The sequence below is a fragment of the Poecilia latipinna genome, unplaced genomic scaffold (assembly GCF_001443285.1).
Source record: "Poecilia latipinna isolate Pla-1442-1.1 unplaced genomic scaffold, P_latipinna-1.0 Scaffold3591, whole genome shotgun sequence".
Lineage (NCBI taxonomy): Eukaryota > Metazoa > Chordata > Actinopteri > Cyprinodontiformes > Poeciliidae > Poecilia > Poecilia latipinna.
Genome location: NW_015116207.1, coordinates 1 through 12,492, shown reverse-complemented (window position 1 = coordinate 12,492; position 12,492 = coordinate 1). Strand labels below are relative to the sequence as shown.

The 12,492-nt window shown below is 38.0% G+C and overlaps 1 protein-coding gene across 1 annotated transcript; it reads right to left on the bottom strand.

Moving 5' to 3' along the window:
* Nucleotides 1-5,112: 5,112 nt before the first annotated feature.
* LOC106941294 (circularly permutated Ras protein 1-like) lies at nt 5,113-12,486 on the bottom strand. The gene is given in 17 exon segments (XM_015024262.1): nt 5,113-5,257; nt 5,260-5,319; nt 5,572-5,665; nt 6,201-6,341; nt 6,448-6,559; nt 6,653-6,765; nt 6,978-7,084; nt 7,350-7,434; nt 7,536-7,657; nt 8,350-8,431; nt 8,542-8,693; nt 9,666-9,755; nt 9,845-9,889; nt 11,342-11,539; nt 11,654-11,739; nt 11,839-11,925; nt 12,012-12,486. Coding segments are annotated over 17 exon segments (1,773 nt in total). The 5' UTR covers nt 12,157-12,486; the 3' UTR covers nt 5,113-5,203.
* Nucleotides 12,487-12,492: the final 6 nt, after the last annotated feature.

Below are 12,492 nucleotides of genomic sequence, written 5' to 3'. Positions count from 1 at the left end.
ACTGCAATGTGAAATGGCCTCCTGTTTTACTTTGGAGAAATGAACACCAGTGAATTTAAAGAAATATGGGACATTGTCATGAAACTTTTGAAAGCAACCAAGCTGAAACGAATGAATAGTGTTGAAGAAAATAAAAGAACAGCGCCTACGAATATTAATATTAATACATATAACTGGTATTTATTAACAAGAGAGTGATACTTTATCTAGGCACAAGAGCCGGAAGATTGAAACTTTATTTTATTTATCTGTGTTCTTATACTTGTACTAACTTACAGGCAAGTGTACTTTTTATTCCTTTATTTGAGTGGGGGTTTTCCTTATTACCAATGCTGTTATTTTTATTTTTTTGTTTTTCCTTTTTAGTTCAATCTTGATTTGTTTTATTTTATACCCCGAGGGTTTATTGTGGGTTTTTGAATGTATGTTTTCTATGTTTTATATATGCAAAAACTTAATATATATATATAGTTTAAAAAAAACAGATAAACATTAGCATTTTGTCACTCTTGAACATGAACGCTCTCATTATTTTTAACCTGAGCGCTTACATGGGCAGTAGCTCAGGGCCCCCATTTCCACAGATTTTACCAGTTATCAGTTCATACAGTTCATGTATAGAACTACCTATTAATGTACCATCATTTGCATTAGCGAAATATTGGTTCTTTAGAGGATAGAACAGCCCTGGGGCCCACATCCTTGTAAATCCAGTCCTGTTTCTAATTTTAAGAGATTACAGGCTGCTACAGGTATAATCTGAAAACACAATAGACTAAGTAAAGATTAAAATACAACTTCTAGAAAATGGAAGCCATTTTAGTTCAGAAATTAAGTTATTGCTAAAAACATGGGATAACCCAGAGACTACAAACTGGCCACAATATCAAAAATGTATTGAATTCTTGGTGAAAAAGCATTTTTGCCATTGACAATTTCAAGATGCCTCTTGAATGAAGTACATGTGTTGGTCAAGTGTGATTTTGACCCATTCTTTCACTCTAACTGTCTTCAAATATTGAAGATTCTTGGTAAACAAATCAGACAACCATTCCAGCAGTTTGATATTCTTTCTCTGAAAGTAATTAAGAGTTTCTTTTACTCTGTCGTCTTGCTTAGAAATTCACACCTGCTTCATTCTTAGATTCTTATCAAGAATGTTCTGGTGCTTTTCTCCATTCATCCTCTCTTCGTTTCTGTGAAGCTTGCCAGTGCCTTAAGATGGGAAACCCACATCTGCTGCTGCTGCTTCTTGGAAATGCCAACCGGAAAGGCGTTTGTTTGCTGCGAAAAGCTCCGGTTTCCAAATCAAGCTGTTAACGGTAAGCATCGCGATCAAAATATTTTCTCAAATACATTGGAAAAGTGTCTTACAAAGATTTAAAGATGCTGCATTGTCACTTTTGTTGATTTAATATCGCCTAGCTCGTGCTAATAGTGTTAGCTTCTGTTAGCATAGTAAACAATAGATAACAAACCGGTAACTTTTGTTTGTTTGATTGTCATGTCTTATAACGCCGTATGAAAACTTTGAGGTAGCTTGCCTAAATCCAGATGTTTTGTGGGACAACTTTGACATCTTGTGTTTCAGTTTTAATTGCGCAGGTGACAAAATGGCGACCTCCATATGGTCCAACTGCGGGTCGTTCAGATTTTATTCGACTACACTAGGCTGTTTAGTTTCACATCTGAAGCTCTGGAGTTGACTGATGTTTAATTAAACCAAAGTTACTGATTAAACCAAAGTTACTGTCTAAAGCTCAGTGTTTTAATAAAAACTAGGATTTTCATGTTTTGATCGGTTTGTGCCAGGCTCTGAGAGATCACCATCTTTAGAAAACCTCTCCTACAGATGTCATCTTGTGCTCATCACTACTCTTTGTCTCATTGTTTGTCTTAGTTGTTTGTCTAAGGGCACGCGGATTTGTAATGTTTCCCACAGTTGACACTGCTTTTAGGTGATGACGTGACATCTTCATGCATCACGGCACGTCTCAGAAAAGCTGTACTAATGTTTTCCTGATTCTGTTTCTGATTAGTTTCTGCTCAGGATTTCCATGTAACAGTTTTCCACTCTTTGGAGTTTTTTGTAATATATCTCTAGTCCAGTCAGATTGTCTGAAGGATATATTTGAACTTTACTTCTCAACTCTTGTCACAGATTCTCAGTTGGATATATGTCTGGGTGTATGTTTACTTTTGTCCTGCTGGAAAGTTTATCCTCTTCCAGGATTGTTCGGTAGTTAGCGTCTTCTATCTTACAAAAACCTCTGATCAGTTTCCCTTTCCTGATGAATAATGGCACCCCCAGAGCATGACACTGCCACTGCCATGTTTTGCTGCTGATTGGTGTGTTTGGAGCGATGTGATAATGAAGTTTGTGGTTGAATAGTGCCAAAATGCAAAAACCCTCAAGGGGTTTGAAAACTTTGGAAGGCAGTTTAAACAAAGGGGAGCAATTAATAATGTTATAGAACAGGAGGTCCAACGTAGGGTTCAGGGGCCATTTGCAGGGACAGGAATGATTGCATGTGGCCCTAAACTGTAGTACAAAAATAGCATAGACTTTGTTCATCCAGATGAAAATTTTTATTTACATTTTGAAAGGTTAAAAAAAAGAAAATTAAAAAATGTTATCTAAAACACAAGATATTCCTCTTTTATTAATATTTTTTTTCTGTTTTTAATTTAAATTGAACCATAAACATCCAGTGAGTTTCACTCAAAGCAGACTTGAGTGCACATATTTAGTAAGCATGACTAAATAATGCAGGATTTTTTTGAAGCCAAGTTGACCCATATCCACATTTTTTATTTCTGACTATAAACATAAAATCTAGACAGAGAAAACATCAGCTGAAAAATCTAGGACACTGTATGATGTTTTTGTTTCTTATTATTTTTTCTAAACAAGATAAACCTGCAGGACTGCAATGAGTGATGAGTCCATAAATCCTAACTCAGACTTTATTGTTACTTTAAAACCCCAGCTTTAGTTTAATGATGTGTAATTAAAATAAATGGTTTGCAGTAAAATAGGTTATGTATTTTTAATTTAACTGACAAAAAACATGTCATGGTTGGTGTTTTGTTGGACCCAAAAGAAGGCAGATCAGAGGTGAAGTGAAGAGTTTTAATTTCTACCAGAGAAGCAGACTTGGAAACAGCGTGAGATAAAACAGCAGAGTCCAGACAACGAACCTCACGAACCTGAGTGTAGCAGAATCAAGTTCATTGTTTTGCAGTGACTCATTAAGAAAAAATGGACCTGGGGTAAATTTCCGCCACTGTAAAAATATGTGATTATCTTTAGATCAGCCGTTAAGGTTGCTGATAAGTGAGTCTGTGTCCTGGTAGACCGGCTGTTTTCAACCAGAACCGGTCTGATCACTCCGCCTGCTAACGCTGCATCATTATGACAATTTAAGCAATGAGTTAAATGAATCAGCAAACCCCAACAGGAACTGCAGTTCATTTTCCCGCCACTTGTTGGCAGTAAAAAAAAACTGATGTCAGATTTTTCTTCTGTATCTATGGCATATCTGATTAATTTCACCTAATGCTTAATATGCCTATATTAACAGACCAAAGTGAGTTCAGAGGGAATAAAGTAGAAGAGTTTTTAACTGCAAAACAGTTTAAAAAAATTAAACTGAGTTGAATTGAGCTGTACATTTTTCTAAGCAGTGTTAATGTTTTTAAAATAATCTGTTTGAAAGCATTAGAACATAATTATTAAAATTCCCCAACTTTAGCTTTATATATTTTTTGTAGATTGTTCTATCTAATAAAGCTCAGTGTTGATGAATAGACATTGCCTTTCTACTAATCAAACTTCATAGCCTTCCTTTAGTATACAATAAGCTTTATCACAGTTATTTATTGTGGGTTTTAGACAATAAAGAAAATCCAAATTCAAACCAAACCTTGTTGAATTGACACGTTACCAAGTGCTTTTATTAATCTGTGTTTTATTTCTTATATGTGTAATAAGTCAGTGTCTGAAGCATGTATGGTTGTTGCTGAAGAATAAAGTGTGAAAAAGCAATACATTAGGAAAAACTAGACAATTAAGATGTTACTAAATATCATTTTAGTCTGAAAAAATGGACACAATTAAGAATGTTAAAGGTTGAGACCTTTAACATTCTTAATTATGTCCATAATAAAAGCTACTCGATTCAAGCTAGCAGCTATTTAGATTTCAAGCTTAGTAGCTAACAGTTAAGTTCAATCTGAGTTAGCTTGAACTTAGATTCAAGCTAACAATTACTTATAAGCAGCTTGAATCTAGAAATTTAAGCTCACAACTACTAAGATTCAAGCTAACACCCACTCAAAGATGTTGACAGTTACTCAGTCAAGCTAACGGTTAGTGAGACTGGAGCTACTCAGAGTCAAGGTAGCTGAATGTTTCTTCCTCAAAGTAATGGGTACATAGCATATCTTTACCACAGGGCCTTGCTTTGCTAGTCTTCATCAATATTTTCTTTCTAAATAATTCTAGTTGGGATGTTTTTGACGCCGTTTACTCTTCTGCTTACATTTGAAGCTTAACAGAAACAGAGTGAGAACAACGTGGGAAGATGTGGATGAAAAATAACTGATTAAAACCTGCTTTGTTTTTGTGGTTTCTAGCAACAAACGCCTGAGTGGGCGTGTGCAGAGATTGCAATATTTTGATTATTCTTTGTACAACCCACATATATGACACCACAAACTCAGTTTTTATTAATCTCTACTTTCAACACCATTAAAAAAATATTTCCACTCATTCTAGAGAAGCTTAATTGAGCAGAATAGTCAGGTAATCTGAATTAAGTGTGAAAATTGAGAACAAATTGAAGGAGACATGATTTTATTTTGCAATAAAACATAAAAGTCTTTATTTTACGTGAAACACGGAGAAATTATATATGACCTTTCTATAAAACAGAAATATAACACTTGGTTTAATGGCTCTGCTCTGATTTATTCAGAGAGCATGACCCATTTTGGACTGCATTCAACCCAGATTTATTATCTTAAAATGACATTCTTTAACTTCAATATAAAACTATGAAAATAAAATGCCAAATTAGTTTTGGCTGTATGTTAGAATTGCAGCTTTTGCACAGGTACAACATAGATAACTAACACTAGCCGTTCATTAATTCACATTGTATATTTCTCTCTGTAGAATCAGCTTTTTTTTTTTTTTTTTTTACACTGCTTCCATGACCTTTTTCCTTCCTAAAGTCTTTTTCTGGACGGGAGCGCCGTGATGCTTCTGGCTTTCTTCATCTGGTACACCACCTCAGCTGCTTCGTCCGACAGAGACTGCTCCAAAATAAGGGAACAAATGTGCATTTATGGGATATTTAAACTGCAAGATTGTAAAACATTTGCTTTTTGTTGCAAAGAATTAACAGTTTTCATATAATCTTTTAATCTACATGCTATCAGGCGCCACTAAATTTCACAGCATTTAATATCTTAATCAGTCAAACTTAACATGTTTGGCATGTTTTCTCTTCACAGTTTAACTTTTTTTTTATGGCTAAAACTAAAAGTTTAGTCAATGAAAGGCACCTGAGAGTCTGCTGCCATGTTGCCACAAATTGTCGTCATGGTTTCCATCCAGTTGCCATAGATACTCTCTTCCTTTTGGATTGGCCTCAGCTTACTGCAGTTGAGACGGAGACAGAAAATAATCAATACACATTAAAAAACACGCTTAAACCAAGCGATTAAAATTAACCAAATTTTTCTAATCTAACTTTAGCATTTTAAAATGAATGGATTTATTCCCACACAAGTCAACAAGCATTCTGATGGGATTCAAAGTCGTCTTTTTCTTCTTCTTCTTCTTCATCTTCTTCTTCTCTTTTTTCTTGAAGGCATTTCACCTCAAATTCAAAAGGCTTCTTCAGTCCTGAACATGGTTGGAACTGATAAAAATAATAAGTTGCAATCATAGTAATAGCCGCTGGAAACGTAACAAATGTTGTAACTTTGGTCCCTAATCAAACAGAGTCTACCAGCCTATCAGATGTCTGGTAAACATGTAGTGAGATGTGTAATGACAGCACTTGGAAAAATTCAAAATTTGATGGATTGATGTGAAAACTCTCAGCAAGATTCCATGAAAGTGTCGCTACTCAGATCTCAGAGAGGAAGTAGTTTCCTCACTGCTTCCTGTCTGGCAGGGTTGGTAGTACCTGATGTGATGGAGCAGGTCTTGTTGAGCTGCCAGCTGCCTCTGTGCTTCAGTCACGCGGCCCTCCATGGTTAAACCAGCGCAGAGCTGAGCGCAGTGGACGGCCAGCACCGCCGTGTTGAGTCTTCCCAGGAGAATCTGACTTTAGACCAAACCGACCAATTGAAGTCAGTATCAAAGAATCTAAAACACAAACCAGTTTGGTGTATTGGGTGATACTGGGAATAAGCTGTGGTTTTGTTTTTAACCTGCTGGTGGCCACTGGCCGTTGTTCGGTGATGATGCGGGTGACTTTCTGCTGGTCTCTGGTCTTGAAGCTGAGCTGCAGCTGGAATGGAAGCGTGTTCCTCTGGAGACAATCTGGTAACCAAACAGCATCCCTTAGCAAAACACAACTTGGAGATATTCTTTTTGTTTCTGCGCTAACAGTTCTTTTATTCCTGACTAACTCACAGTCCATGCAATCTGGTTTCACAGCAAACTGGAAGGTGATCTCCAGTCCCTTTGTTACGTTTCCGATCTCTCTCACCAGTTTGTGATTGTTCTCCTCCTCATATGGGAAATATCTACAGGGAGAAAAATGGTTCAGTTGTCAGAACTATTTCATATATCAATACACCAATCAGCCATAACATTTTGACCAACTATCAAGAATTAGAGGTCCAAAATATTGATAATATCAATACCAAGTTGAGCTTGATAATTTAGATTCAGATTCCCTCTTGAAATTTTATTTTTGAGTGTTTTTTGTGTGTGTTTGATTTCAGTCTCCACTCACACTCCATGAGGAGCAAGCAGGGTTGCAGTGACACTTGTTGCCAACACGTTGTCTTCAGAAATGGACTGGATCTCTGACGCCATGGTGCCGATGCTAACAATGTTCACCTGAGGGGTGCAAAACATTTAAGAGTTTAAAATGTATTTTTATGAAGCCTTCTCAATGGCAGTGCAGGTTTTATGTCTCTGGATGAGTTGTGATCAGTGGTGGGACTCGATTAAATTAAATATTCATGCTAAGTAAATAAGCTGCCTAACTACTGCTTGTGACCAGCTTCCTGTGGTTTAAATGTAAAGCAGGGCTACTTTGTTCTTCTTTAGACATTTTAATAAATGTTAAATAAAAAGTTAAATGAGTTTTATTTTGTCTCACCCTTCCTCCGGTCACATCAGCCATTCTCCCAATGCCAGCCAGGCAGCAGTCTGTCCCTTTAAAGGACATTACTGAGATTATGACTCTGGAAAAACAAGAAATTGTTTATTTATCCTTAAGAATTCAACAAAAACATTCAAGCATGGAGTTAATGGGGGAGGTTAGTGTGTGTGTTTGTTTCCTGACCCTTTCTCTACTGCCTGCAGAGCCAGCTCTCTGTAGAAATACAGAGCCTCTGCATAAGAGGACTGAGCTTGCTCCATGTCACCGAGTCCGATGTTGGCTCTGCCATCAGTGCACAAAATGACCTGCAACACACGTTGAAATAAAGCCGTCACACAACTGCTCAGGGCTGCAAAGCAACTGAATTAAACACACAACTTCTCAGATAAAATTACACAGCAGAACCTTAATTTTTAGCATAAGATCTGGCTAATGTAAGTTTTGTTTTAAAGGGGCAGTATTATGTATTTTCCAGGCTCATAGTGCCATTTTATACCAATAAAGAGGTAGCTATGTTATGTTCAGGCATTATAAAAATACTATGTATATCAAAAATGAAATTTCACTTGAAATTGGGCCTCTGTCTCTTTAAGAAACTCCTCCTCTTTCTGAAACTTTGCCTTCAGGAAGTCACCACAACATTGCTCCATTATTAACCCTTTGGTGACGTTTTTATCAGCGTTTCACTGAGAAGTAGCTCATATAACAGGAGCTGTGTCCACCCAGGCGTTTAGCACAGCTGAATGGTTTCCATGGAGATTAAAGGATTTCTCAAACATATATCAAAAAATCAAGGCAACACTCCATGTATGTTTTTGATGTGGGATAACATTATAACATAATGTAAATTTTTAAAGAGTAAATTTTAAGTGATATGTAAAAAGAGTTTCTGATTGCCCCCTGCTGGGAGGTTTAGTATTTTATGTGTTTGGCTGATTTTCAGGGAATTCTCAGTTTTTAGAAATGTCGATGTTGGCTGGAGTTATTCCTCACTCACCTTGGAGCCGGGGTATTTTGATGCTAAAGCTACTGCAGCTAACGCTGCCGGACCGAGAGCTGTTGCTCCATTTTCCCTTAACCTGAAAGATACGGAAATATAAAACACCGGTAGTGTTTCTGTGTTTGTACACCATTTAACTTTAGAAGACAATAAGTTGTATCTGTTTACTTTTTTGACTGAATTTCTTACTCTTTGACTCTCTGGGTGAGATGTTGGTATGTCTCAGCGATGCAGTGAGGGACGCTGTAGCCCAAAGCCTGTTTCCAGATGTGTTCGTAGTCAACCAGCGCCCAGTCCTTGATGGTGAGCGGAGTCCGACTGCCATCCCCGTAGATAACAACCTGAAGGACAGGCAGCAGAAAACTTAACCAAACAAAATCACATTTCATCTTTAAATGCTTCATTTTCAAAGGTTTTATTTGACTTTGGACCTTATTGACCACACATTCTGAGTCAACAACGGCTTATTGCAAAAGCTGTTCACACAACTGTTCGATAATAATGAGGACCTAGTTATATGACGGAGGCATCCAATAGAAATCCAATTATTAAAGAAAAAGCAGGAAAATATCTGAAATACAGAAATTAAATGTCAAGATGTAGAGAAAGTTAATATGAAATTATACCTCTATTAGTTTCCTCTAGATAACCCAAATCATCGGCTTCTGGTGGGCAGCTGACTCTCCAAGGTCAACCAATAACTTTAATCCTTAGCTTGATTAGGGACCAAAATTGCAATGTTGTTATATTTCCTACTGTCACACTACACTGTCAAACGATCCAAACAAAAATAAACAACAGTTCCCTTCCTCACCAGTGGGGGCGCTGCACCAAGAACCACTGAAGGAAACGACACAAAAGCTTCAGACCAGTGCAACTTTCTTTTTCACAAAATATAAACGAAAACGGAGTAGCATCAGATTTTAGCAGTTATAGGATTTCTCTTTCGTCTCTGGTAAAAAAAAAAAAACACAAGCCATTTTTCCCTGTAGCGCTAGACTCACATGTTTATTTTGGCTTTATTTACCCAGAATGCCCTGTGTTGTAGTTTTCATCCTACTTTTGGAGCAGTCTCTGGCCTGATTGTGTTCACATATGCATTCAAACCCCAACCAGAGTTCACTTCAACTGACCTGAGACCGAGGTTTGAAGGCAGACCAGAGTTTGATTACGCATTCATACCTCTTCAAATGAACTGGACTTTTTAGATAAAGTTTGACTGAAATGGACTAAACAGGATTGGTGTGAATGCATCCTAAAAGACGACTCATATGAACGATCTGGCTCAAACATGACCGGCCCATCAGTTCTACCTCATCATTAAAGGTGACGAGGGCCACCCTACGGTGCGGCGTCTGCTGCAGCGTGAACGTTAGCGTCTTCTGAAGAGCATCCTGGATTCCCTGTCGGACAACAACAAATCGCCAAGTAATCCACAATCAACAGATTTCACACAGGGTTTAATTTAATCAACAACAAATTAATGTCTCACCTCTAGTCTGGATATGTGAAGCGTTGGGCCGCTGTCTGAAGTCACCTAACGAGAAATCATAGAGAAGTGATTGTACGTAAGACTGTGACCTTTTTGTGGTTTAATGGGGTCAAACTTGTGTAGGTGTTTCTACTTGCAGCTCTTTCTCTTTTTACTTGAAACAACAAAACGACCATCTTGCAAATGCATGAAACATGGAGGTATGCTTACAATGCCCTTTCAGAAGTCATTTTTCTAACAAAACAAGAAGACTTCAGAAGAGAACAGCCAAATAGAGCGTTCTGATTGAATCTAATGGAGACGTGTTCGTGAAACCGAAAGCAGAGATCATATCTGTTGTGAAAGCTGAATCTTTGTTGTGGGAGTGACATCTGTGCTTTAAGTGCTTCTCATCAGTGTCACGTACTGCCGTTTAGTCTGCTGTTATCAGAGCTGGAACACCAGATTTTTATCACTTGTGGTTTGTGTTCTTAGTATTTCTACAGATCGTTTACATTTCTTTTTATTGGAGATGCTGAACATGCAGATCTTTTAGCTGTTTGCTCTCAAGTCGCTCCTAAATTCAGTTGGTTGAGGTTCAGCTAGTAAATAAAGACGTAGCATAAAGGTAGACTGTATGTAGACTGTAAAGTATAACTAACCTTTCTGTGAAAGTGTAACTTTGGCAAATTTTGAAAAAAAATTGACCCTGAGGGGCGTGGCCAAGTATGGGGGTTAGCAGAGCGGTCAGCAGTGGTGAGGTCAATTTATCCATGTTGTTATTTTTATGAACTTTTCTGACCCCTCTAGTGACTTTTTTTTCAAAAAACCAACTAGTGATAAATCTAGTGACTTTCTTTTTTGGTGTATTTGGAAATTTTATGGCGACAACGCTCCTCTATACTATCTCCTGACTTGGTTGTGTGTCTGTGTGAGATGGTTTTACACCCAAACATGGGGCTGTGCCGAAGTTATATCAAACTGTAATCCATAGGAAATTCCAACTAATTAGGCAAAAATATGGCAGAGCTAAATAAATGTTCATGAAAATGTCAAAATTTGCACAGAAACATAAAGATGGAAGCCGAAGTAACCCACTTAGTTTACTAACAAAAAACAATTTGCACTTTTTTTGCTTCCATGAACATAGTTCACGGGCGATAAAAAAAACTGTTCATTACAGTTTTTGCACAAAATCATTCTTAGAGATGTTAGTCTCTTTTGAGCAAGTGGCTTATAGATGTCTAGTCAACAACAAAACACTTGTACATTGTACAGCATATACAGAGTAAAACCAGCTGACCAAACATGCCGGGCTTCACTGAGGTTGCTAGGTAACAGGCTGGGCTTCACTGAGGTTGCTAGGTAACAGGCTGGGTTTCACTGGGGTTGCTAGGTAACAGGCTGGGCTCCACTGGGGTTGCTAGGTAACAGGCTGGGCTCCACTGGGGTTGCTAGGTAACATAGGTTGCTAGGTTGCATAATGCATCTCGTTTAAGGTTTTTGTTTTACACACACCTCTGTTGTGACCGTCATGCTGCCAGAAATGTCCACACAGAAAACAACCATCGTGTCCTCCAGGTTCTGGTAGTCGTCTTCGCTCATTCTCGGCAGGTAAAGGTCGTCAGTGCGCACACCCGCACGCTGACCGATGCACACCTGGGCCAAACTTTCGTCTACACCGTTTTCATACCCACAGAACTCGCATACCCACAACTGCAAAACAGAGGAGCAATTTAACGTGCTAATGTGAGTTCTTACAGGGAGGATGGTCTTTAACTGGAGAAATAAAACAAAAACCAGGTTATATTGCCATGAAATAATATTTACCTTCTTCCATACTGAGCTGAGACATGACAGCGCAGCACTACATTTCCCACAAATCACCGGGTTCTGGAAGGTCTCCAGACCTGCATCTGCAAAACAGACATAGGATAAACTAATGGGAAAATGATAAACTTTGATTTGTGTGTGTGTGTGTGTGTGCGTGTGCGTGTGTGTGTGTGTGTCCTGACCTTGGCTCATGTCAGCCAGTTTTCCAAGACCAAGTGAGATGACATTGATGTTGACTTTAAAACGATTTTCTTCTTCCAGCAAATCAACTGAAAGAAGCAGAAGAAATCGGTTGGAAAAACAATTACATTTCAGACAGATTTAATCTTTAAGAGTTTGACTGAGGGTCTCTTACGTCTGGGAGGAACCGGAGGAGGGAGAGAGAGAGGAGTGACAGGAAGTTGAGAGGAGAGTAAAGGCATATTGGGAAGGGAAGTGGGTCGAGGTTTTCTCAGGCGGCGAGGAGGCAGCGGCGGAGGAAGTGGACCTGAGATATGCATAAAAAAACAGCTTATTTTCTCAATTTATTATGTACAGAAACAGTCTTTTAGCTACAGAGATGCCCTGATACAGCAGATTTCCACACATTCTTCTCTTGAGGACAGTAAATTTGATCTCATGTTGTGCAAATATGATGAAAAACATCGTTTGCATGACAGTTAAGTGCAGTCAGCATTTCCAGTGTGTACAACTTGGTACATTGTAAGATTTTTTTCTGTTTTTAACATTATATATCAAGTGGTCATGTTAACAGAATATTTTCACATATTTCTTAAATAAATGAAAATAGACAGATGGAGGCCATCTGTCTTTTTGACAGCTTGTTGAAGAGGTAT